Source organism: Thalassophryne amazonica, chromosome 9 (assembly GCF_902500255.1).
Source record: "Thalassophryne amazonica chromosome 9, fThaAma1.1, whole genome shotgun sequence".
In the NCBI taxonomy this organism is placed as follows: domain Eukaryota; kingdom Metazoa; phylum Chordata; class Actinopteri; order Batrachoidiformes; family Batrachoididae; genus Thalassophryne; species Thalassophryne amazonica.
Window position 1 is genome coordinate 88,973,117 of NC_047111.1, and position 26,597 is coordinate 88,999,713.

The 26,597-nt window shown below is 40.3% G+C and overlaps 1 protein-coding gene across 1 annotated transcript; it reads right to left on the reverse strand.

Annotated features, from left to right (window-relative positions):
* Nucleotides 1–5,266: 5,266 nt before the first annotated feature.
* Nucleotides 5,267–25,746, reverse strand: LOC117516597 (coiled-coil domain-containing protein 61-like). The gene is made up of 4 exons (XM_034177455.1): nucleotides 25,559–25,746; nucleotides 6,977–7,134; nucleotides 6,809–6,891; nucleotides 5,267–5,511 (listed from the first exon to the last, which is right to left on the reverse strand). The coding sequence occupies exons 2-4, from the start codon at nucleotides 7,122–7,124 to the stop codon at nucleotides 5,311–5,313; spliced, it is 432 nt and encodes a 143-aa protein (XP_034033346.1). The 5' UTR covers nucleotides 7,125–7,134; nucleotides 25,559–25,746; the 3' UTR covers nucleotides 5,267–5,310.
* Nucleotides 25,747–26,597: the final 851 nt, after the last annotated feature.

The following is a 26,597-nucleotide window of genomic DNA, read 5'->3' on the forward strand; positions in this document are numbered from 1 at the left end:
AGCTGGCCCAGATAACATCCCAGGGCGTGCACTCAGTGTCTGCTCATCAGAACTGACTGATGTGTTCGTGGATATATTCAACCTGTCACTTGCACAAGCTTTTGTGCCATCATGTTTCAAGAGTACCACCACCGTGCCCATTCCAAAGAAAAGTGCTGTGACCTGCCTAAATGACTATCGCCCTGTGGCACTCACTCCAGTTGTGATGAAGTGCTTTGAGAGGACAGTCATGACTCATATCCAGGAGGCGATTCCTAATACCATAGATCCTCTTCAGTTTGTGTACCGTCGGAACTGCTCCACAGATGACGCAGTCAATACTGCCCTTCACACAGCCCTCACTCACCTGGAGGGAAAGGATACGTGTGTCAGAATGCTGTTTATTGACTATAGCTCAGCATTCAACACTGTCATACCATACAAATGTATAGAGAAGCTCCTCATCCTTGGACTGACACCTGCCATTTGCAACTGGGTGTTGAACTTCCTTACGAATAGACCCCAGTCAGTCAGACTCGGCAGTCGTACATCCAGCACAAGAACAGTGAACACTGGGGTCCCCCAGGGCTGTGTGCTGAGTCCCCTCCTGCCTCCTTCACAAGCTGCTCCTCCAACATTCTGACCACATCTCTGATCCTCCATCCTCCCGTCCAGGCGTGGACCCGCTGCACCAAGCTGCAGTCGCTCCAGAATCTTGGCTATGGCCTCCTTCTCCTCTTTTACATGAGCGAGCCTTCAACACAGAAGGAGACGTCACAAAAGGACTGTACCCGCTCGTAATGATCCGGAAGAGAACAATAAGATCAACGTACTCTGCGCGCAGCCTTTGTATTTCTAGTTCTGCAGATTTGTTCACTCCAGAGAGCTGAGAGCAGCGAGCTCGTTCCTCAGCGCTCGGATCTCCTTCTGTAGAGCAGCAGGATCCGGTTTACCCAAAGAGCAGAGGCAAAGGGTAGTGTATCCTGTAAATAAACAAACAAATGAACAAACATACAGCCAGAAACTATAGACTACAAAACAAACTTAACATCACCTATATAATCATCAAATATTTTAAATCGTGTCAAGAAACTATAATTTTGACTTGATCCACCTTCTGAAATGTGGTCTGAGGGTTTGATTTTTGTTTTTTAGAAAATAAAAAACAAAAAACAAAACAGTTGCATTTTTAAATTTAGTTAAAGTGTAAGCACATCTGTTTCAAACCACATCTGTTCAAGATTCTTTTTCATCTTTCTTCGTAACCATATGAGATAACATAATTTTGACTATTAGAGAAAAAATTACTCATAACCATCCCAAAGATGTATCGTTATCTTTGGCTGCTTTCAGTGATGCCGGTATTTGGTTAGACTCTTTCTCTCCGATTGTTCTGTCTGAGTTATTTTCATTAGTTACTTCATCCAAACCATCATTGTTTATTAGACCCCATTCCTGCCAGGCTGCTCAAGGAAGTCCTACCATTATTTAATGCTTCAATCTTAAATATGATCAACTTATCTTTGTTAGTTGGCTATGTACCACAGGCTTTTAAGGTGGCAGTAATTAAACCATTACTTAAAAAGCCATCACTTGACCCAGCTATTTTAGCTAATTATAGGCCAATCTCCAACCTTCCTTTTCTCTCAAAGATTCTTGAGAGGGTAGTTGTAAAACAGCTAACTGATCACCTGCAGAGGAATGGTCTATTTGAAGAGGTTCAGTCAGGTTTTAGAATTCATCATAGTACAGAAACAGCATTAGTGAAGGTTACAAATGATCTTCTTATGGCTTCGGACAGTGGACTTATCTCTGTGCTTGTTCTGTTGGACCTCAGTGCTGCTTTTGATACTGTTGACCATAAAATTTTATTACAGAGATTAGCATGTCATAGGTATTAAAGGCACTGCGCTGCGGTGGTTTGAATCATATTTGTCTAATAGATTACAGTTTGTTCATGTAAATGGGGAATCTTCTTCGCAGACTAAAGTTAATTATGGAGTTCCACAAGGTTCTGTGCTGGGACCAATTTTATTCACTTTATACATGCTTCCCTTAGGCAGTATTATTAGACGGTATTGCTTAAATTTTCATTGTTACGCAGATGATACCCAGCTTTATCTATCCATGAAGCCAGAGGACACACCAATTAGCTAAACTGCAGGATTGTCTTACAGACATAAAGACATGGATGACCTCTAATTTCCTGCTTTTAAACTCAGATAAAACTGAAGTTATTGTACTTGGCCCCACAAATCTTAGAAGCATGGTGTCTAACCAGATCTTTACTCTGGATGGCATTTCCCTGACCTCTAGTAACTGTGAGAAATCTTGGAGTCATTTTTGATCAGGATATGTCATTCAAAGCGCATATTAAACAAATATGTAGGACTGCCTTTTTGCATTTACGCAATATCTCTAAAATCAGAAAGGTCTTGTCTCAGAGTGATGCTGAAAAACTAATTCATGCATTTATTTCCTCTAGGCTGGACTATTGTAATTATTTATTATCAGGTTGTCCTAAAAGTTCCCTAAAAAGCCTTCAGTTAATTCAAAATGCTGCAGCTAGAGTACTGACGGGGACTAGCAGGAGAGAGCATATCTCACCCGTGTTGGCCTCTCTTCATTGGCTTCCTGTTAATTCTAGAATAGAATTTAAAATTCTTCTTCTTACTTATAAGGTTTTGAATAATCAGGTCCCATCTTATCTTAGGGACCTCGTAGTACCATATCACCCTAATAGAGCGCTTCGCTCTCAGACTGCAGGCTTATTTGTAGTTCCTAGGTTTGTAAGAGTAGAATGGGAGGCAGAGCCTTCAGCTTTCAGGCTCCTCTCCTGTGGAACCAGCTCCCAATTCAGATCAGGGAGACAGATACCCTCTCTACTTTTAAGATTAGGCTTAAAACTTTCCTTTTCGCTAAGGCTTATAGTTAGGGGGATCGGGTGACCCTGGACTATCCCTTGGTTATGCTGCTTTAGACGTAGACTGTGGGGGGGTTCCCATGATGCACTGTTTCTTTCTCTTTTTGCTCTGTATGCATCACTCCGCATTTAATCATTAGTGATCTCTGCCCCCTCCACAGCATGTCTTTTTCCTGGTTCTTTCCCTCAGCCCCAACCAGTCTCAGCAGAAGACTGCCCCTCCCTGAGCCTGGTTCTGCTGGAGGTTTCTTCTGTTAAGAGGGAGTTTTTCCTTCCCACTGTTGCCAAGTGCTTGCTCACAGGGGTCGGTTTGACCGTTGGGGTTTTTCATAATTATTGTATGGCCTTGCCTTACAATATAAAGCGCCTTGGGGCAACTGTTTGTTGTGATTTGGCGCTATATAAAAAAAAGTTGATTGATGATTGATTGAACCCTGTGAGGGGCCTGTGAATGAGTGAAGCAGAGCAGAGTGAAGCAGGTGAATGGGCCCTTGGTGTGAGCCCCCACTGTTCCTGCACAAGGCTGCAACATTGTGCAGTGACTGCACCCACATTCCCACACACTTTACCCTCTGTCCCCAAGCTTGGGGACCTGACACTATAAATAGTTCTGTCAGTATGGTTCCATACCACAACTGATCAAGATGGCAAAGTGATTCTCTCTTCAGGCTGCCTTACAGCTGATATTGGAAGAGACAGGGGGTTTTGATGGTGATGCAGAGGAAGAAGCTTCAGAATGTGATGATCACATTTCTAAAAATTCAGAGTCTTACACTGAGTTTGTAGAGGAGAATGAGCATCAGCCGGCTCTGAAGCGTGAAAGAGCCATTGAAACTCTGCCCCTCATGTGTGGTCTAGTCTGCTATGAAAAGGCTGAGTTCAATGGAGCTAATGTGTTGTTCAGACAGGTGTTGTGTGTAAACTGGCCTGAGCAGGTTAAATTTCTAATGAAATTCAAATAAATAATACACTATAGTTCTGGAAAAACTTGCTTCATTTATACATTTGTTAATCATTTTCCAGTTATGCCTGTTTAATGATGCATTTCCTTATTTTCTTAAATTTTAATTAAAAATAAACAAAAACCAGTTGCATCTCTATTCATAGATGTGATTTAACAAAGATAAAAGGAACAAACTTAACATGTGTTGTTGATATTACTTGTAATTGGGATGAAAACATCTGATGAGTATTTTAACAAAAAAAAAAAAAAACTGTGATTATGTTGAATTAAGAGCCCCAAAATGCAATGGATCCACGAGACCCAACAGGACTCCCTCCCTATGTAACAACAAAAAAAACAAAAAAAACAAAGACCCTATATGGGTTAAACAGTTGCAAATTAATGCTAAAATGGTTCAAACTGGATATACTGTGATTATATAGAAATGACCTGGTTTCAAACTGTTCTAAATGAATGCATTGCAAAAACTGTCCCTCTCAAAATAATTCAAAATCTAGCCAAACTGTCTTGTATTAAGCAAAAATAAATAAATAAAATAAAAATAAAAAATTTTAATAAAAAAAAATCTGCCAATGGGTTAAGAAAAAATTACTTGGTTAAAATTCTCAAAACTAGCAAAATGTCTAGGCACTAAATAATCAAAATGTGTCTTAAAACTAGACAGAATTCTTATTAGCCTCTGTCTTAAAATAAGGAAAAAATCTTGTTCCTTTGCTTGGATGATTTGAAATCCATTGGCTTTCCTTGTTACTGGTTAAATACAGTTTGATATTAGCTGGAAAAACGTATTAAGAAAAAAATGAGATACATTTTCCCAAAATAAGACTTTTTTTTTTCTTATGTAAAAATGCTTGACAAGATTATTTTTTCTATTTAGACAAAAATTAAGTCACAATTTCTTTAAACAAGTATTTTTTAATTTTCTAAGAAATCAGTTTTTGCAGTGTGGAAAATCATTGCTGTATCTGACTTTTGTACACATGTGAAAGTTGTTTTTGGACTCAGGAAAACTGTGGGAGACACTTTTTAACCACATCTGACATTTTTAAGCCAAGTAACTGATTAAAGATTCATAAACAATGAAATGAAAGAAACATTAGATCCCATCACAGATGGGGATGTGAATCAGTTCCACATTCTCAATCCCTCAGAATGGCATGTGTCAGATGTCATTAATTTCTTTTATCAATGCAGCCATGTTTTTTTTTCCCTGACAGCGTCTCGCTGCAAACGCATCTGCCATAATTTCAAATGCAATGTCATGATGTAAAACATTGCAGCTTACAACCAGGAAAACAGCTGGAGGCATTCATTTTTACACAGAAAACTGAGCACAAATCAAAAAGGGAATTTAAAAAACAGAACAGGACAGATAGGGAAAAATCAATAACATGTTGCTATCAATACAACCTTATCCATTTCCATCTCTAATCACAGAACTAAATCAGAGAAACAATAACGTGCTGTTTAAGAAGATAAAACCAACCTGTCGAACTCCACAGTATATGAGGATAAGATATCTCTTGGCAGTGAGAGCAGATGGCTGCTGATGGCTGCGAGGACGACTAACCACACCTACTTTTCTGTTGCGTAGCAACTCCAGGTCAGCATAGGTCAACAGGTCAAGTGTAACAGAATCACTTGTCTGCAACGAAAAAGCACACGGTGACAGCAACACATCAGAAATAAAACAGATGTCACAGAGATCAACGTGCACACCGAAATGGTTTTTCAATTTAGATCAGACTGAAGAATGTGCACGTGTTCCTACATCTAGACGAGGACGACACCTCAGCTCCACGCCAGTCTCCAGCCTCACGTGGTTCTGAGGTGCATGCATGTTAACAAACCCATTTTGATGGTGGGAGGAAAGCCACACTGCCATGAGAACAAACTCCGTACAAAGACAGAACGCCTCCGCTGGTCACCCGCTACAGTTTAGAGATGGAAGGATTAATGATTATTAATCATCTGTTTTTGATTTGGGACAGGCTTTATGCTGGATGACCCTTCCTGACACAACACAGGCACAGATGGTCTTGAACTGGGAACCATCTGTTTTGGAAGCAAGAGCACTCCGTCACCACGCTGCCCATTAATCAACCATTTTGATAATCGATTAACAATATTGTTTAGAGTCATTTTTTAATGTTCACATTTTCTGATTTCAGCTTCTTAAATGTGAATATTTCGTGGTATCTTTACTAGTGTCTTTTCTCATCTCTGACATGAAACTGAATATCTCTGAGTTGTGGATAAAACAGGAAATTTGACGTCATCTAGGGCTCGAGAAAAGACTCATTGACACTGTTCACCATTTTATGGACCAAACAACTACTAGGACTAGGAATCAAGAACTGGTTCCACTTCAGAATCAGTTACAGAAATTTAATTCCATTGGAATCATACGCATCAGACGTCATCAATTCCTTGCATCAATGCCAGCCTGTTTTTCTGACAGTTCCACATTGCAAGATCATGTATCATAATTTTAGCTATACGTAACATTCTTTCAACTTCGTGCCGAGCAACAAGGAGAACAACTATGGGTTTAGAAAACCTCAATAAACCTTTATTTATCCACACTGATCAGGAATTAAGGGAATCGAAAAAGAATGTGACAGATCAGCATTGACGATGGTATCAAAGTTGATTAACAGCTCACAATCATTAGTTGCAACCCTACTACAGTCCAAAACAGAGTATTATTATTTTATTATTATATTATTATATTATTATTATTCAGCTCAAAACTTCCATTTGTAGTCTCTACGTCCCGCCCACTATCACACTCAGTGCCACCACAACGGACCGTGCAAAAACTTGTTTCAGTTGTTGGAAATGTGTCACATCAGAACAGCAAATTTCATATATTTTAAGCCTCCACTCGAAATTTACTTAAACAATTAAAAAAAAAAAAAAAGTGTTACATGTTGACATACCTTTCTAACAGCTGATTCCAACATGCTACAAAAAATGGGAAACTGCTTGAAGTTTCCAGTTTTACGAGTGAGGTCTTCAATGTCTGCAAGAAAATTACATACTGTGAGTGGGATTTTTTGTGCCTTAGACAGAGGGTATATTATGTGGGTATGAAATCTGTGACTTACACGGTGGATCAAACTCTCCCCTCCACTGATCTGCTGTTACAGAGTCGGATATTTCGACTATCAGCAAACTTTTCTCCACTTCGATTTTCACAGCAAACTCCACACCTCTGAACACAATGTCCTCTGTCACCTCAGAATCTGCTGCCATCCTGACAGGTCTGTGCAGGAGAAATAGAATTATGTCATGCAGAAATCTGCATCAGAAACACAATTTAAATCCAGGTCATCTGGTCCTACAAACTGATGTTAACTGTCTTACAAAATAAAATAAAAAGTCACCAGAATTGTTATTGGATTTATATTTTGGGGTGGTGGTATGGCCATCACTTTTTAGCATAATCATCAGGTCTGGCAGCGTGCGCTCGTGCCATGCTTTGCCGCATACACTGCACTCCAAAACCCTCTTGGGTGCTGGATGGCAACCACCCAAGCAGACAACAGGCACTTGCCCACCTTTTGAACGTAACTGCCTATCTGCTGCACCCAGGTCACGTGGAACAGGTGCGCAGATGGTCAACAGCAAGCACACTAGCAACAGCACATTCCTCAGGAATGCTGAGGAAGTTATGTCAATTATCACAATGTTATTATTAATAAAAGAAGTGATTCTTGAGTAAAGCAGAAATAAAATAAAAGCTACACTACTCAAGACTAAACTAAGTAGTACAGAATCATGTCCTCTCTGGGAATAATTAGACATCTTTCTATGCTCATCAACAGATGAGCATAGAAAGACCACTTTTATCCACCTTCCGTTATTTCCAGAGTACCGGTGTAAGTCACAGCTTTTTTTTCGTGGTTTGGAAGGTCATGCAACTTATATTCTGGAAGCTTTTCACACAGATCACTAACATACATAAAAACACATTGATGTCAAAAACAAAATGGCATTGCAATGCTTGTAATGAATCATGATACAGATGTCTTGAAAATCCAATTTTTCTCACCCCCAGTGGTGGATCTACACTGAATTAGCCGCCGGCGACACTCTGTCCAAGCACCCAAAAAAAAACAAACAAACCTTTGCACAAACAGCCATTTTTTATTATTATATTATAATTTTAGAAGTGCCCCTGAAATTGAAATTGACATCAAAAGCCCGCAGGCTACAATTACTCCAAAACAAAACATCCATGAACTGCAAGTTTGAATAAACATGCCTTAACATTAGACACTTTATTAATCTGACTTTCAGGGTGGAACAACTCTCTCGTTTATAAGGTGCATTTGTCTCAACATTTAGCTAAATATTTAGCTTGATGTTTGTACATATTAGGCTAAAAGTGCAAATACTTAGCATTAAGTAATCTGCAAAAGTTTTAGGTTTGACAGAAATTTGATCATGTCGTGTTTGCCTTTTTTTCCTCCCACTTTTCGGTCTTCATCTGTGGATCAAACAAAAATCTAAACTAAAATGTTACTAGTGTTCCCATACCTATGAAATTTTCTCCATTAAATAAACCAGTTAATTATGATGATGAGCCTAATTTTAAATTTCATTATCATTGTTATTATTATTATTATTTTATCAGTGTACATGACAACAAAAGAGTCGCCAGCTGCTGGAAAATTACAGTAAAAACACACTCTTGCAGGCACAGAATAAAGGGTCAGACTCAGTCACTTCAGCTTGTAATGTGAACACAGCAAGCCATCTTTACAAATAGGCAGGTTCTCCTTTTTACAAACTTTTTTTTTTCCCACAAGTGGGCAAATTCAACCCGTTCTTACACCGTCTGCTTTGAAATGCCTTCTATTTCATAAACTGGCTGCCATGTGTGATCCCCAGAGAAATGTGGCACAGAGTTCCGTGCTGTGTCCTAAGTGGACGGAGCCAAAGTGGAGCAGACCGCACAGGAGGAGAGCGCCTGTCTGTGGTTTCCTGCCACACATGGAGAGAATTCGGCTGCGCCCAGCTCGGGATAAAGCTGAATCCTCTCTGTGTGCAGTAGGACGCGTCACACAATTCAGAAAAACGTGCAGGAATTATAGACCTGTATTTATAATTTTATGAATGAGATGTGCGTTATTTGGAAGAAAGTCGAGGTGTAACTGACTTTAGCCCACGAACCCCCCCCCCGCCACTTGTCCCTCCCATTAGAGAGACCCGGAGGTGAAATGTCCTCTGCGCGCTGCGCGCTCCTCCCCTTTCTTTCACTTTGCCAATTCTGCACACAGTGACAAGAAAACCATTTTGCGGTGGAGATGATTTTTTTTTTTTTTAAGTGCTCGACCCCACAGTGCCGCCCCTCCGTAAATGCCACTCAAGGCGACAGCCCGCATGGCCCATATCAAAAACAGCCACTGCTGACCCCCTAATTGAAAAAGTATTTTGACTGGGAAACTTGGACCAAAGGCATCCAGAACTGTTGCTCTGGTACCACTGAATGTAGCAGCACCCATGGAGTCAACGTAAAGTGTCATGGAAGTGTCATCGCAAAATCTTTTGCATGTGGAGAGAATGTGCGCTCATTTTATTATTGTGCGCATGTTTATTATAATTGTAATTATAGACCAATCTCCAACCTTCCTATTCTCTCAAAAATTCTTGAAAGGGTAGTTGTAAAACAGCTAACTGATCATCTGCAGAGGAATGGTCTATTTGAAGAGTTTCAGTCAGGTTTTAGAATTCATCATAGTACAGAAACAGCATTAGTGAAGGTTACAAATGATCTTCTTATGGCCTCAGACAGTGGACTCATCTCTGTGCTTGTTCTGTTAGACCTCAGTGCTGCTTTTGATACTGTTGACCATAAAATTTTATTACAGAGATTAGAGCATGCCATAGGTATTAAAGGCACTGCGCTGCGGTGGTTTGAATCATATTTATCTAATAGATTACAATTTGTTCATGTAAATGGGGAATCTTCTTCACAACTAAGGTTAATTATGGAGTTCCACAAGGTTCTGTGCTAGGACCAATTTTATTCACTTTATACATGCTTCCCTTAGGCAGTATTATTAGACAGCATTGCTTAAATTTTCATTGTTACGCAGATGATACCCAGCTTTATCTATCCATGAAGCCAGAGTACACACACCAATTAGCTAAACTGTAGGATTGTCTTACAGACATAAAGACATGGATGACCTCTAACTTCCTGCTTTTAAACTCAGATAAAACTGAAGTTATTGTACTTCAAATCAAATCAAGTTTATTTATATAGCGCCAAATCACAACAAACAGTTGCCCCAAGGCGCTTTATATTGTAAGGCAAAGCCATACAATAATTACGGAAAAACCCCAACGGTCAAAACGTCCCCCTGTGAGCAAGCATGGCGACAGTGGGAAGGAAAAACTCCCTTTTAACAGGAAGAAACCTCCAGCAGAACCAGGCTCAGGGAGGGGCAGTCTTCTGCTGGGACTGGTTGGGGCTGAGGGAGAGAACCAGGAAAAAGACATGCTGTGGAGGGGAGCAGAGATCAATCACTAATGATTAAATGCAGAGTGGTGCATACAGAACAAAAGAGAAAGAAACACTCAGTGCATCATGGGAACCCCCCAGTCTGGAACCCCGACTGCTAGGGGGTACTTGGCCCCACAAATCTTAGAAACATGGTGTCTAACCAGATCCTTACTCTGGATGGCATTACCCTGACCTCTAGTAATACTGTGAGAAATCTGGAGTCATTTTTGATCAGATATGTCATTCAATGCGCATATTAAACAATATGTAGGACTGCTTTTTTGCATTTGCGCAATATCTCTAAAATTAGAAAGGTCTTGTCTCAGAGTGATGCTGAAAAACTAATTCATGCATTTATTTCCTCTAGGCTGGACTATTGTAATCATTATTATCAGGTTGTCCTAAAAGTTCCCTGAAAAGCCTTCACTTAATTCAAAATGCTGCAGCTAGAGTACTGACAGGGACTAGAAGGAGAGAGCATAGCTCACCCATATTGGCCTCTCTTCATTGGCTTCCTGTTAATTCTAGAATAGAATTTAAAATTCTTCTTCTTACTTATAAGGTTTTGAATAATCAGGTCCCATCTTATCTTAGGGACCTCATAGTACCATATCACCCCAATAGAGCGCTTCGCTCTCAGACTGCAGGTTTGTAAGAGTAGAATGGGAGGCAGAGCCTTCAGCTTTCAGGCTCCTCTCCTCTGAAACCAGCTCCCAATTCGGATCAGGGAGACAGACACCCTCTCTACTTTTAAGATTAGGCTTAAAACTTTCCTTTTTGCTAAAGCTTATAGTTAGGGCTGGATCAGGTGACTGAAGCATCCCTTAGTTTGCTGCCATAGACTTAGACTGCTGGGGGTTCCCATGACGCACTGAGTGTTTCTTTCTGTGTTTGCTCTGTATGCACCACTCTGCATTTAATCGTTAGCGACTGATCTCTGCTCCCCTCCACAGCATGTCTTTTTCCTGGTTCTCTCCCTCAGCCCCAACCAGTCCCAGCAGAAGACTGCCCCTCCCTGAGCCTGGTTCTGCTGGAGGTTTCTTCCTGTTAAAAGGGAGTTTTTCCTTCCCACTGTCGCCAAGTGCTTGCTCACAGGGGGTCGTTTTGACCGTTGGGGTTTTTCCGTAATTATTGTATGGCTTTGCCTTACAATATAAAGCGCCTTGGGGCAACTGTTTGTTGTGATTTGGCGCTATAAAAATAAAATTGATTTGATTTGATGTTTAAAGCATCATTTGAGTGAAACAATGGCACAATCTACTTAAACTTGGCCACAATTTGTAAAACGTGCACTCAGTATTGTCTTGACACATAAATGTTGGCTATTAGTCAACAAGCCATTAGACAGTGTAATACATTTCCCATTAGAAATGGATCTGGTCAGAGGTATCATTCAAGGGCGCAATTTAGAACTAGAAATTGGGGGGGGGGCAAAGTGCGAGGCCCGCCGGGCCGAAGCCCATAGGCCGGGTCTTCTGGGGGTCTAAAGCGGCCCCCAGAAGCCATCAGTTTCTAGATAAGCTCAGATGCATTCTGAGCATCCAGAACAATAATTTTAATGTTTTGGGAAGACCATAAAGTGGACACCATTTGACTTGTGCAATTTGAAACTGTGGGTATAAGTACTTTATTCTGAGAATAGCCAGCACTGATTTTATTAACATCCTGGTGTAAATAAGGTATCACCACGTGTAGAACTCAAAAAGAATGATAGGTTGAGTTTTCATTAAAAAACAACTGCAATGTGGTAAAATGTATTCTAGGACTGCAGCTATCAATTATTTTTGTAATCGAGTATTCTATCGATTATTCTGGCGATTAATCGAGTAATCGGATAAAAAGTACTTTTGCGTTTTTAAACAATATCAATAGTCCAGGGCTCTCCCCTTCGGAAGCGGCAAGGGGGCAGAGATTGCGGCTATGTCACACTACGGCTGTTTCACAACCTGAAAAAAGTTCAGCGATCGCCTTCTTGAATTTGCGTCACCACAAAAAAAGCTTTAAAAAAAAGCAGTAGAACGATTCTCCCATCACCCTGCTGGGAGAAGCTTTTTTTCCAGCTACTTTTCTGAGTGACGCCGACCGAGGGAGGACTGATGACTTGGTGGGATATCGATCGAACCGCGACAGCGGGCCAACCTGCACGGAGAAGCCGGCCTTCAGGCATCATTCCTGGGCAGAGCGAGGCAGGCAGCCAGGGTGATGAAGCAAACCCACTCAGTCCGAAATCTCCCACTTTTTGGATATATATGCAAAGTCCCAGTTTGCCCAACGGAGTTTAGTTCTGCAGCTTTATCGAGGTGAGAATAATGTAAAAATAAAACGTGATGTTTACTGAACTGCTCTGAAGGTTTAATGATCGGCTAACGTTAGTGTAGCCTTTTAGCACAGTTGATCTGAGTGAACGCTTTAATTTGTAAATGGTTCAGTCTTTAATTTTACCAAATAAAGCTACAGCTTTTTTCAGACACCACAAAAGCTTAACTTTAAATAACTTATTTTTTCAGGCGTTTTACCCTGTTTTTTTCCTTTTTAAACTGTTTAGTGTTTCTTTATATTTAAAGAAATATTTTTATTTGTCCTAATCAGGAACATTTGCTGTGCAGACAACCAAACTTCCACTGATGAGCTGAACACCGCGAAGTCCAGTCAAAAGAAAACATCTCTGCTTTTCAAAATAGGACAAAAGTGTCTTTCAGCAAAACCACCAGAGTTCAAAGCTGCAGAAGAGACCTTCATCTGGTCCCGAGAATCCAGCAGAACATCACCTGCTTCTAAATAAAAGGCTCTTTCAACAGCAACTATTTATTATTTTTAAAAAAAGCTGTTTCATTTATATTTTAACAATAAATGAACGGATCATTAAAAATGTCCACAAATCAAAGTCCAAAGACATTTGCACAAGTAGAAGCTCTCCACTTATTGTGCTCAAATTCATATTTTAGAAATGACTCTGTCCTGATAACAACATTAAAGGCAATTACATATTTTGGCGAAATTACAAGTTGAAATGACCATTAAAAAAATTCATCATGATTCATGAGGTTTATGTCACAGAAATCCTACTTTACAATCACACTGCCGTCATTGTTAAATCATTTCCTGTTGCATTTATAATAAACATTTGTATTTATGTACAGTGTCTGCTTTCTGGTTGAAATGAGATATAAATAATCTACCAGACTTAAAAAAAATGTACAAATTTCCATGTTATTTTGTCTAAAAATAAATGTCCGAGGTTCCTTATGTTAAACAAGAAATGATCTAATCTGAAATAACAGGTGGTTTTAATTTACAGATGAAAGGTTTCTAAAGAACCATTTATTGATTTATTTAGCTATTTTAATTACAAGTGTTCTAAACTTTTTAAACAGTAATCAGAAATTCTGAGGTAAACAAACAACAGCAAAAAACATTTCCAAGGATTTTTCTTCAGAAAACTGCTCCATAAATGAGCAGTCCTGTGACACGTCTAACATTTTTTTTTTTTTTTAGAGTGAGATAAATGCTGAATAAATGCATTGTATAACTAAAAAAAAAATCGTTTGAATAATCATGATTTCAGTATTTACCTAAATAATCGTGATACAGATTTTTTCCATAATCGAGCAGCCCTACATTCACCCCACATTTCTCCCGTTTCACTTCAACTCAGTTTGATTCAGTTTATGTAGTAATGTGTCAAATGTGCTTCATTGCGTCGGTCACACTTTTTATTAAACCCACGTTGTGTAGACCTTATTTCTAGCATGAAAAATTTTCATTTACTGTTAAGAGGTTGAAACATTCAGATTCACTGGTCGTCTGGAAGGGTTCTGTGAATTACTGCCGTTCGCCATTAAACCTCTGAGTTGTCTAAGGACACGGAACAAAATTGTAGACCTACACAAGGCTGGGATGGGCTACAGGACAAGAGGCAAGCAGCTTGGTGAGAAGGCAGCAACTGTTGACGCAATTATTAGAAAATGGAATAAACACAAGATGACTGTCAGTCTGTCTGTCTTCCTCAGTCTGGGGCTCCAAGCAAGAGCTCACCTCGTGGATGATTATTAAGGTAAGGATGATTTTGAGAAAGCCTAGAAGTACACAGGAAGACCTGGTCAATGATCTGAAGACAGCTGGGACCACAGTCACAAAGATTACATTGGTAACACTACGCCTTCATAGTTCAAAATTCTGCAGGGCACGCAAGGTCCCCCTGCTCAAGCCAGCACATGTCAAGGCCCATTTGAAGTTCACCAGTGACCATCTGGATGATCCAGAGAAGGCATGGGAGAAGGTCATGTGGTCAGATGAGACCAAAATAGATCTTTTTGGTATCAACTCCACTTGCCGTGTTTGGAGGATGAGAACAACCCCAAGAACACCGTCCCAACTGCGAAGCATGGGGGTGGAAACATCATTTTTGGGGGTGCTTTTCTGCAAAGGAGATAGGACAACTGCACTGTATTGAAGAGAGGATGGATGGGGTCATATATTGTGAGATTTTGGCAAACAATCTCCTTCTCTCAGTAAAAGCATTGAAGATGGGTCATGACTGGGTCTTCCAGCATGACAATGACCCCAAACCAACCAGGGCAACAATGGAGTGACTCAGTAAGAAGCATTTCAAGGTCATGGAGTGGCCTGGCCAGTCTCCAGACCTGAACTCAATAGAAAATCTTTGGAGGGAGTTGAAACTCAAAACCTGAAAGATCTGGAGAAGATCTGTGTGGAGGACTGGACCAAAATCTCTGCTGCAGTGTGCAAACTGGTCAAGACCTACACCAAACGTCTGACCTCTGTAATAGCAAACAAGACTTCTGTACCAAATATTAACGGAAAAGAAACCCACGGATAAAATAAGCTGGGAAGATAGTGTAGCAGAAAGCTGTGATCAAACAACCAACATCTTAAGCTTGCATTAGAAGAGGCCATGAAGTTTAAACTCCATACAGCAAGGCCTGGTATATCTCCAGGTGTCAAAGAGGAGACGCTCCAAGCCAGGCACAGCTTGGCGCTCTGTCAAACCACCACCACTAATCAGGATTTAAGACTCCCCAAAGTGCATTCCTCACAGAGCTGTGAATTCTTATCAGTACCCCAAACCAGATGCAACTCAACTCGACCTCTAACATAAAAACGTCCACAGAAAGACACTTTCTTCACCAAAAGTCCTAAAAAGAGGTTTTTCACACTAGACTCAAAAGAAAACAACTCACTGAAGGATTACCATCAGCCCACTGATCATTGCAACGTTTTTCTGGTTGAAATCGACTCAGTATTACGCTTTTCACATTTCTGCCAGATAAATACAAAATCCAGCTATGGAACAAGAGTGACCCCTGTTGGACGATTTGGGGAAGAGTAGGTGACCGACTCCTGCAGACTTAAAAATGTAACCACGTTTAAAAGAAAATTTCATTGTATTGTTGTAACAAAAAAAAAAAGGAGAAAAGAAAATCACATGTGACTCTTTTCACTTCATGCATGATACCTTATGCATACCATGCATACCTTACTGAATTTTCATGAAAGTATTATTATTGTGTGTGTGTATATAATTCCAGGTAAACCAGTTACAAGATTTATTCTACAGGACTTGTTTGGGTTTTGAAGCTGGAATTTTGGAGCCACGCTGATTTATATATACACTCAACAAAAATATAAACGCAACACTTTTGGTTTTGCTCCCATTTTGTATGAGATTAACTCAACGATCTAAAACTTTTTCCACATACACAATATCACCATTCCTCAAATACTGTGCACAAACCAGTCTAAATCTGTGATAGTGAGCACTTCTCCTTTGCTGAGATAATCCATCCCACCTCACAGGTGTGCCATATCAAGATGCTGATTAGACACCATGATTAGTGCACAGGTGTGCCTTAGACTGCCCACAATAAAAGGCCACTCTGAAAGGTGCAGTTTTGTTTTATTGGGGGGGGGATACCAGTCAGTATCTGGTGTGACCACCATTTGCCTCATGCAGTGCAAACACATCTCCTTCGCATCATCTGTGAAGAGAACACCTCTCCAAAGTGCCAAACAGCAGCGAATGTGAGCATTTGCCCACTCAATCGGTTACGACGACGAACTGGAGTCAGGTCGAGACCCCAATGAGGACGACGAGCATGCAGATGAGCTTCCCTGAGACAGTTTTCTGACAGTTTGTGCAGAAATTCTTTGGTTATGCAAACCGATTGTTCCAGCAGCTGTCCGAGTGGCTGGTCTCAGACGATCTTGGAGGTGAACATGCTGGATGTGGAGGTCCTGGGCTGGTGTGTTACACGTGGTCTGCGGTTGTGAGGCTGGTTGGATGTACTGCCCAATTCTCTGAAACGCCTTTGGAGACGGCTTATGGTAGAGAATGAACATTCAATACACGAGCAACAGTTCTGGTTGACATTCCTGCTGTCAGCATGCCAATTGCACGCTCCCTCAAATCTTGCGACATCTGTGGCATTGTGCTGTGTGATAAAACTGCACCTTTCAGAGTGGCCTTTATTGTGGGCAGTCTAGAGGCACACCTGTGCACTAATCATGGTGTCTAATCACATCTTGATATGGCACACCTGTGAGGTGGGATGGATTATCTCAGCAAAGGAGAAGTGCTCACTATCACAGATTTAGACTGGTTTGTGCACAGTATTTGAGAGAAATGGTGATATTGTATATGTGGAAAAAGTTTTAGATCTTTGAGTTCATCTCATACAAAATGGGAGCAAAACCAAAAGTGTTGCGTTTATATTTTTGTTGAGTATATATAAAACTAGACAAAGGAAACTCCAGAAACTACATTACCCAGAATTCTTGGGGGTGCAGCTTCTTAAACCTTTAAAAGAGCTCGCACCCAGGAATTCGTTCTCTTCTCTCTTTTCTCTCGCTCTTTTCCTCTCTTCACTTTTCTTTATCGTGTGCTGTGCACTTCTTGAGTCTAAAAACGTGGCCTAGCCGTCAACAGAAAATTTATGACTCTTTGTTAAAAAGCCACTGCTACTTAAAACTCCTTTCTTGTTTTTGCAATTACTTTTTCCGACAGATAACTTTTGCATCTTTTGTCAAGTTAAACGCGCAGGCGCATTTAACTTCCTTTTTCAATTTTTCAAATTAAACATTTTGGCTTTCTTCAGCTCAAAATTCCTTTCATGAACATTTTTCTTCTAAAGTTAGCTATTTTTGCATTGAGTTTTGATTTGACCCAGCTTCCAAAAGACGACGACGAAAGACGAATTTTTGATTTTTGATAGAGAATAAAGACACTCAAACCTTTATTCTGATGAGCCAGACTCCAGAGCGCTGCAGAGAAAAACATCCAGGTCAGCTGAGACGTTCAACAGCCACTTGAACCGCAGCCGTGAAATCACAGCACAATAACAGCGATCGGCCCCACCACCGACAAAACCAGGGGGGTCAGACCGGCAGAGCCTCTTTGTCAAGGTCCCTGAAGAAGCTGTGTGGCGGACGGAGCGTCAACTGAACCAGACGGCATCCAGCATCGGACGTCACGGAGACCCGCTGCACTGTGCAAAGTAAGACCGGGCTGTGATGTCAGATAAACAGAGTGGCTTTATTTAACTCTATTCAACATCATTAATCTTCTCTCAAGTTAATAAATACCAAAGTAAATTCCCTGTTAAATTAGGACATTTTTAACTCCTAAAACTCCCGCTACGAAACCAAATTATCTGAACGTCATATAATCATTGCTCATTGAATGCCGTCATCATTAAATTGCTCACTGTAATATGCCCTGTTATTTAACTCCAGCCAGAGTTAAATAAATATCTTAAACGTGTGAAGTTGTCTGTGATTTTTGTATGGTTTTACAGAGGGTGTCGGATCTGTCCCGCGTAGCTTACGCCTGAAAGTTTGAGATTGATTTTAATATTTCCTATTGACTGACCCTAAAATCAATGATATTATAACCTTGTTATAGATCATCCAGGCAGCGATAGGTGGTGCCCCCACCACCTTTAGTAAACTAAATTTCTAAATGTATCATCAGCAGCACTCATGGGAGTAACTCTGGATAAACACTGAAGGATTTTGGTAGTTTTCCCATTCAGCGGAGAGAAAATGAATCTCTGTTCGGCTGTCCTCAGCTGCTCTCATATCTGCTGTGAACGCGTTTCACATCACAGCCTCGGGACGTTGAAGCGGATGATTTTCAGTAACAGCAGTTCATTTTTCAGAACATCCATGCTCTGCGGTACAGACCATTTGAACCCGAGAGCTAGGTGAAAATTTGCTGTTACCGGTGGATTAAAAGTCATCTCTGGTGCAGTGTGCGGAAGAAGCAGTTCGCCTTCAGCGCAGAAACCTCCCACTCCCCCTCTTCTCCTGCTGTTCAGCAGTAAACAGAGCAGACAGCAGGCAGCACGAGAGAGGTTTCACAGACGTGGTTTCTCGCCAGTATCGGAAAATCCTGCAGGTTGGATCGTGAAATTCAGATCCTGACCCAGGATGTTGATTGCCACTTATGTGCTTTGCCCCTTCTATATTGAAGAGCGACACTGGTGGAGTTGTGAAGCTCTGTGCCCATGTGATGACACACATTGCTGTTATGGCAGCTGGCATGGCAGCCTATTGGTGGCTTTAGATCAGCCATACAAAAACGCTCTTAACTTTAACATAAATGATCACACATACTTACAACTTTTCATATGGGCTCTCAATATCATAATCTATCAACCCATTCGTAAATTATCAGTGGGCTTTCTTTCCTTTAAGTTCTGTTCATCAAAAACTTATTTAATGCAATAAAATGCAAATTAATTATTTAAAAATCATACAATGTGATTTTCTGATTTTTTTGTTTTTTAGATTCTGTCTCTCACGGTTGAAGTGTACCTACAATAAAAATTACAGACCTCTCCATTCTTTGTAGGTGGGAAAACTTGCAAAACTGACAGTGGATCAAATGCTTATTTGCCCACTGTAGATTGTTACTTTTGAGATGTGGGAATGAATCTGTTCTCTGGCTGGGTGGTTGCTATCCAGGATTAGGGGCAGTTTCATGTTGTGGTGGATGCAGCGATGCATGGCACTAGCATGTGCTCCCCGACTTGACTCATTTGATATCAGGGAGCCAAAATGCTTGGAAGTGGGATTTTTCAACCATGAATTTCCAGCCTCCCTCTTGGATGTAGGATAAATTAAAGATAAATATTGCCATCTTTCTGACTGGTCACTGTTGATTTTGTCTTTTAACCATGCTTTTATTTTCTTGCCGCCACCCCCCCCCCCCCCACCCCCCCCACACACTTGTTAAAAATAAACTCAGTTACTGTTTTTCACTGAGAGCTTTGTGAAAATCATTTTGATTCCATATTTAAAAGGCTATAATTAGATCTCGAGCTGGGTTTGCTGAAAATCCTCCATCAGGAGATGGAAGAAGGAAAATTTCCATGACTGAACATTTCCCAGAGTCCAGTCCAGTCAAGTCTGACACGATAGGATATGACACAGCAGTACAGCTGACTAGAATGGGTTGTGCTGAGACACTGTGATGGACAATGGACAAAGAAATTGTGATACAGAAAGGCAAAACTGAGTAAAGAAAATTTATTTAATCTTTCATTTCTGTTAAATATATTATCCATCATTTTCTATACCTGCTTACTCCAATGAAGGGTCACATGGGGCTGGAGTCTATCCCAGCAGTCATAGGCGTAATGCAGGGTACGCCCTGGACAGGACGCCAGTCTGTCACAGGGCTCCATATAGACAAACAAACAAACAAACATACACACCTGCACACACACACCTACGGTCAATTTAAAGTTTCCAATTCACGTAACCTGTATGTCTTTAGAAGCCGGAGCACCCCCACACAAACACGGGGAGAACATGTAAACTCCACAAAGAAAGGCCCCAGGTAGGATATGATCCCATGAGGTTCTTGCTGTGAGGCAGCAGTGCTAACCACTAAGCCACCATCCCGTCTTAAATATAGTATAAATCTGAAAAAAAAGAGAACATTTTAGGAAAACTAAGAACCGACAGAATCAGAATTCTGACTTTTACTTGCTCAACAGTGGACAAGATCTCCATCTGCAAAGGCCTGAAAACATAAAACTGCTGATTCCAGGCAGATCTTCCCCCTTAAAGAGCTCAGTTTATTCAACATACATCTCAAATCTGCATGTTGTAACCATTTAAATCTGTTTGACATTCATCCATGTCATTATTCTGGATTCTCTGTATGAAAACCATCATTCTTCCATTCTTCAGCTTACTCTACAGCAACTGGAACTGTTGTTGGTCTACAAGACAATTTGTTATGTGAAATGAAGAATAACCTACATTTGGATCAGTGGTGAAATGTCTCAGATCAACAAACAGTCCAGCTGCTGCAGCTGAGAGACACGTGAAACTCATGAAGCTATTTACAAATCTCAGTATTTCTATGAAATAACTCTGGCACAGTGGTGGGCATAATTCCGCTAATCCACTAACCGCTAATTATCGAAGCTAATGTTTTCACTATCAGATTAGCTTTTCAGATAATTTTGGGCCAATAATTTTTAGACCGCTAACATATATTTGTAAGTGTGGTGAACAAAGATTAACAGTTATAAACATTTATGAAGTCTGACATCAAATTAAATGTTAACTGTTTTGTAGCAGATGTACAGTTCTATCCTCTGCAAACAGAGGAGAGCTAGCTCCAGGAGAAACCACTCTATCCTCTGCAGACAAAGGAGAACTGGTCACAGAAACAAAAAAAAAAAAAAAAAGATCTTTTTTCCCCCATACTGACTTGCTGGCAATATGACCCAAGTCATCCAGAAGCATACAGTTTTAACTTATGGATAAAATTTAACCAAACTAATTTCGGACAAGTTATTTAAATTAACGTCACTTCTGAAGTTTTATGAAGTGAAAATATCAGATACATGTTTTAGTTTTAAAGTAATGCACTAATTTTGAAGGTTTTAGTGCAGACATGCTGTCTCCACAAAGTGCATTATGGGTAATCTCAGTACATTCACAACAGGAGAAATGCATTTGAGATGCTCTGATCAGGCTCCACACGGACAACAGTATTAAGCTCTTTGTATATTGTTCCTAAAACTCTCGTGAATATATTCTCTGGGTTTATAGATGTTGTTCCTGTGTTTGTTTTATGTAAAAATGCCAGAAGAAGCTCAGGTTGCTTTTACATTATTTTCAATTGCTTTTGCAAATGTTTTTTTTTTTTTTTACAAATAAAAAATGGCATATTTTACAAAAGCACATTTATCGGGTGTCCCAAAAAAATATGCAACATTTTCTCAGCAAAGAAAATGAAAGCATATGTCTAGGAAATAAATTTATGGCTGGATAGACAGCTGAAAGATTGAAGTTTTTCATACCAATGTCAATATTGGCCCTGCATTTTGTCAGTCAAGCATAAAGTCGCTGCACCTGTTTGACACTTTGGTCTGGTGCCAAACTCAATTTTTGTTCGCTGTAGTATGGTTAATCTTGGCATTTTCCTGAGTCTTGCTTGGCATCAACATAAACTTTAGGGTCTCTCCAAGTAAAAAAGAAAAATAAGTGATTAAGTTTGTAGCATTTAAGGGTCAAACCGAGTGTTTTAAATGTTGTATATTTTTGGGGGACACCCTATATATGTAAACACCAACACACACCTCACATTAACGTGTTGGTTTTGACATAGAATGAATGAGTCAACCAATCAGTGTTAGCAGATTATAAAATTAAAAGATATGCCATATATTTTAACTTTGTACAAATGACAGAATTGACATTAATGGAGTTATTCTATCCAGATTAATTTGTTTTATAAATCAGAACCATAAGTCAAAACTGCTTTATTTTGCCTCACGCAACACTGCTATATGCTGTTAAGGAATAATTTTGTGTGTGTAGAGTTGAGCTTAGCTGCTCCTCTCAACTGCTTCACTGCTGTAAGATATGCAGTAAACAGAAGCTTCCAGCAGGGGGCAGGGTGCACAAAGACGGAAGTGTTGACTTATTGTTTGAGTTTATGGTCGCCTTTGATGCTACCAGAAGCGATCATGGTGTTAAAACTCAAAATCAGCTTGTTAGTAGTTGCAAGTGTACCAGAGACAATACTGGCAGTTATCGTTTAGCTGTAGCTTCCGATAATTTTTTGGGTGGTTTATCGGTTTAGCTTCTTAAAAGATAACTTTTCAGTTAGCTGAGTAGCTGTTATCGAAGCTAACTTTTTGGTTTGCTGTGCCCACCACTGCTCTGGCAAGAGTACCCGAGGATCAAATATCAGAAAAACTGTTTTTTTTTTTTTTAAATATAATTTACTTTCATTTGTATTATGTGTAATATTAGAGTTGCTGCATTCAACAAAGAAGAACAGCTGTGGACTTGGTGGTTAGCAAACTTAGGCTTTGGAAGTGAAAGAAACTGACAAAAAACAAACATTGGTGTGCATTACATAGATACACTAACAGTGTAGGTGACACCAAAAAATGTGCACAAATAATCACTAAAAATGATGAAATGTTGATATTTAAAAAAAAATCCTGAACAATAAAAGTCAGTGATGCACAAGTGTAGAATAAACAACAGCTGTCTAAAGCCTGCCCTCTACTTCAGCCCTCAGCCACGACCATATTGTTGCTAACCATTCTGACACTTATAAAAAAATGTGCATCAGTAGCCTGTAAAAATCCATAAATTAATGGGACTATTAAGATATTATATGGCGCTATTAAGATACGGCGCTGGTATTACTTCCTCCTCCTTCTCCAATGTCGGGACTCGCCAGGAAGTTCCTAGTTGTTGTTTTTTTTTTGTGGCGCAAAATCCGAATATTTATCTCTTCAGTAACTGTGCATCAGGAAAGGATAAATCTCAAACTGTTATTTAATTTTAGTCTTAAATACTAAAAAAAAAAAAAAAAAAAAAAAAAAAAAAAATTACATCATGTCATCTACTCTTTAAATGTAGGCTATTATATTTTATAGAAACTTAACACTCACACACTCTCAGACCAGAGAGTGTGTGCCATTTACAGGTGCATCACCACCCTGCTCAGCATACCGCTCTTGTTGAAGCGACATCTCTGCTATTTTGGAATCGTAGGATAGCTCGCGCCCACAGATTTAGCTCGCCGGACTAGTTTCACCTGACCCAGTTTCCGGCTGATTGCAAAATGGCGCCGAATTTGCCGACATGAGAAGATGCTGCTGGATGAATGAGTATTCCCTTATGATCATTTAGGCGTAAAAACACATGAGATACACAAGTTCAAAGGAATACATCACAGTTATCTGGGAACTACTTTTTGCGAAGGAATTCAACAAGCACTTCAGCCGCGTGTGCACCACGTAGTAACGCAGAATACCCAGAAACTGGGTAGTTATTTGGCCAAAACGAGAGCTTCCACTTTTAGCTTGCCATAAGCTAAGCTAGTGGTGCTCGTGAGAGTATGGGGCATCACACTACTCAGCCTCCCTGGTAAAGTCTACTCCAGGGTGCTGGAAAGGAGGGTTCAGATGATAGTTGAACGTCATATTGAACAGGAACAATGTGGGTTCCGTTCTGGCTGTGGAACAACTGACCAGCTCTTCTCTCTCACAAGGATCCTGGAGGGGCCTGGGAGTATGCCCATCCAGTGTACATGTGTTTTGTGGACTTAGAGAAGGCGTATGATTGGGTACCCTGGGAGCAGCTGTGGGAGGTGCTGCAGGATACTCCTGGCTTCATCGGCCTGTGACCTCCAACACTCACTGGATCAGTTCGCAGCCGAGTGTGAAGCAACTGGGATGAGGATCAGCACCTCTAAATCTGAGGCCATGGTTCTCAGCAGGAAACTGATGGATTGCCTACTCCGGGTAGGGAATGCGGTCTTGCCCCAATTGAAGGAGTTCAAGTACCTCAAGGTCTTGTTCACGAGTGAGGGGACAATGGAGCGTGACATTGGCCAGAGAATCGGCGCATCAGGGGCGGTGTTGTATTCACTCTACCGTACAATCTTCGTTCCTACTCTCACCTATGGTCATGAGGGTTTGGTCATGACTGAAAGAACTAGATCGCAGGTACAAGCAGCAGAAATGGGCTTCCTTAGGAGGGTTGCTAGTGTCTCCCTTAATAAGGTGAGAAGCTCGGTCATCCGTGGGGAGCTCGGAGTAGAGCCACTGCTTTTATTTTACTGAATAAACAATGCAATAAAATACACTGGCTGTTAGAAGTGGCATCATTACTGACTTTGTCGAGCAGACGGTGCTCTTATGGCACTGTTTACAGTGCTATCAAGCTGGTACGCCTATCGCATCTTGGTCACATTGGCTACAAGAGACAGGGGCCAAGCAACCTGCTGCCATTCATTTTCAAACAGAGTGCAGTTTTATAGCAAGAAGAGACAAGTGGTCGGTATGCTGCCAGCTAGCAGGGGCCAAAACAGACCAGATGGCTATTTTATACAAATACTAAGCTGTCTGACATGGTGACTGCCAATCAAAGTGAAGGTGATGGATGTTGGTTGGCTGTTGGTTATATTTACCGCTATTTAGAATAAAATTCATGTTTAAACTGTAAAAACATCAAGTGTAAATTATATTTCTTTATCATAATGGTTTGATAAACTAGTAGGAATCATTGCCATTTTTAATATGTGTGTGTGTGTGTGTGTGTGTGTGTGTGTGTGTGTATATATATATATATATATATATATATATATATATATATTTGTAGATATAATGATATTGTAATTTTTTTTTACTCCTAATATCGGTATCCCAGTCCACCCAATAAAAAAATCCATATTGATTAGGGCCTACTGTGACGGGTGAAGGTAAGGCATCAGGTGCTGTTGAAATGCAGCAGTTTACTTCATTAACTCTGTTCATCGCTCAATCGTTTCATTTGTATTGTTTATGCTAAACCGTGCTAAAATCCTTTCCACATGCTTTGTTTGAAGGCGTGACAGTGTTGAGTTTTAGAATATGACCACTTAAGAAATAATAGCAGTACATTTCTGTCTAATCATCATCCCATCCAGCAGGTGGCAGACACGTCTATGGGATATTACATGGGAAAAACAAAGTTGCTTTTTCAATTGGCCTGGTGCATCAAAGTTCACCAGATCCGAAAGAGTTATTCTTCATAACATGTTATTTGAATATGGTCAATTGCTAGAGGTAAATTCAGTTACCTCAGCTAGCAGGAAAGCACATCATCCATAAAATAACTTCAGTGTTACCTTTGCAGCGATGATTCCTAATGAACAGCAGCGTCATCAATAGTTACATCCACGCTAAAAAAAAAAAAAAAAAAATTCTAAAAGCAAATGAAAGTGGTAATGGGTTGAATAAATTGTGATTTTGTAATCCACCAACACTGTCACAGAGCGGCTCAACAACCGGGAACTGTTCAATTCTTCTTCTACGAAAGAATTAGCTGCCGATTCTTCTTCTACTCATGTGGATTACAACAGACGCAGCAATAGAGCTTTGCTGCCTACTGCAGGTCATTTGTAATATTCCAGTAAACGAGTTAAATCCTCCAGCAGAGTCCTGCGGAGAAGGTGAAGTGCAGCTGTTTCTCATTGTTCCTCGACGAGTATTGATTTCAGTAAGATTTGTAACTCCAGTGTCTGACAGCTCCACTAACAGGACGTGGCAGTTGTTCCTCCGAAGTGTGAGTCACTATTCCTTCTCCACTGAGGAATTGCCTACCAACCCATGATTCAGTGAAATGTAAGCCAGTCTTAGCCGAGTTATTGCCACTTGATCCTTCTTGCGTATTCTGATGTTTGACGTGTGCTTCGGTGCTGGCTGTACAGTCAAATAAATCCTGCCTATGTTACAATTTCTTGTTGGTTAAAGGTCTTCATACTCAGCTTTTCCATACAGGACTTCCAGATCTAATTCCCACTTGTTGACAGCTGTTTATCCTTCCTGATCTGTTTCTTCATTCTGCTGTAGTCCTCCATGAACCAGGACCCAGAATAATCCCACAGAGCCTCCACCGATCCAGGAGGCAACCAGGAGTCTGAATGAGCTTCAAGGTGCTGCGTGGGAAAAATTGGTGCTGAATTTTTGTTATGATCACTGTGCATGTTAGAAGATGCCAGATATGGCCCAAAATAGAAGGTTCACTGGTTCTCATCTTTCACTATCATAATGCAAAATTTCACAGTTGAATATGCAGAATTTATGGAGTTATACACCAAATTTTATGAATACATGGAGAATTTCAATTCAATTTCAATTTATTTTCATTATATAGTGCCAAATCAC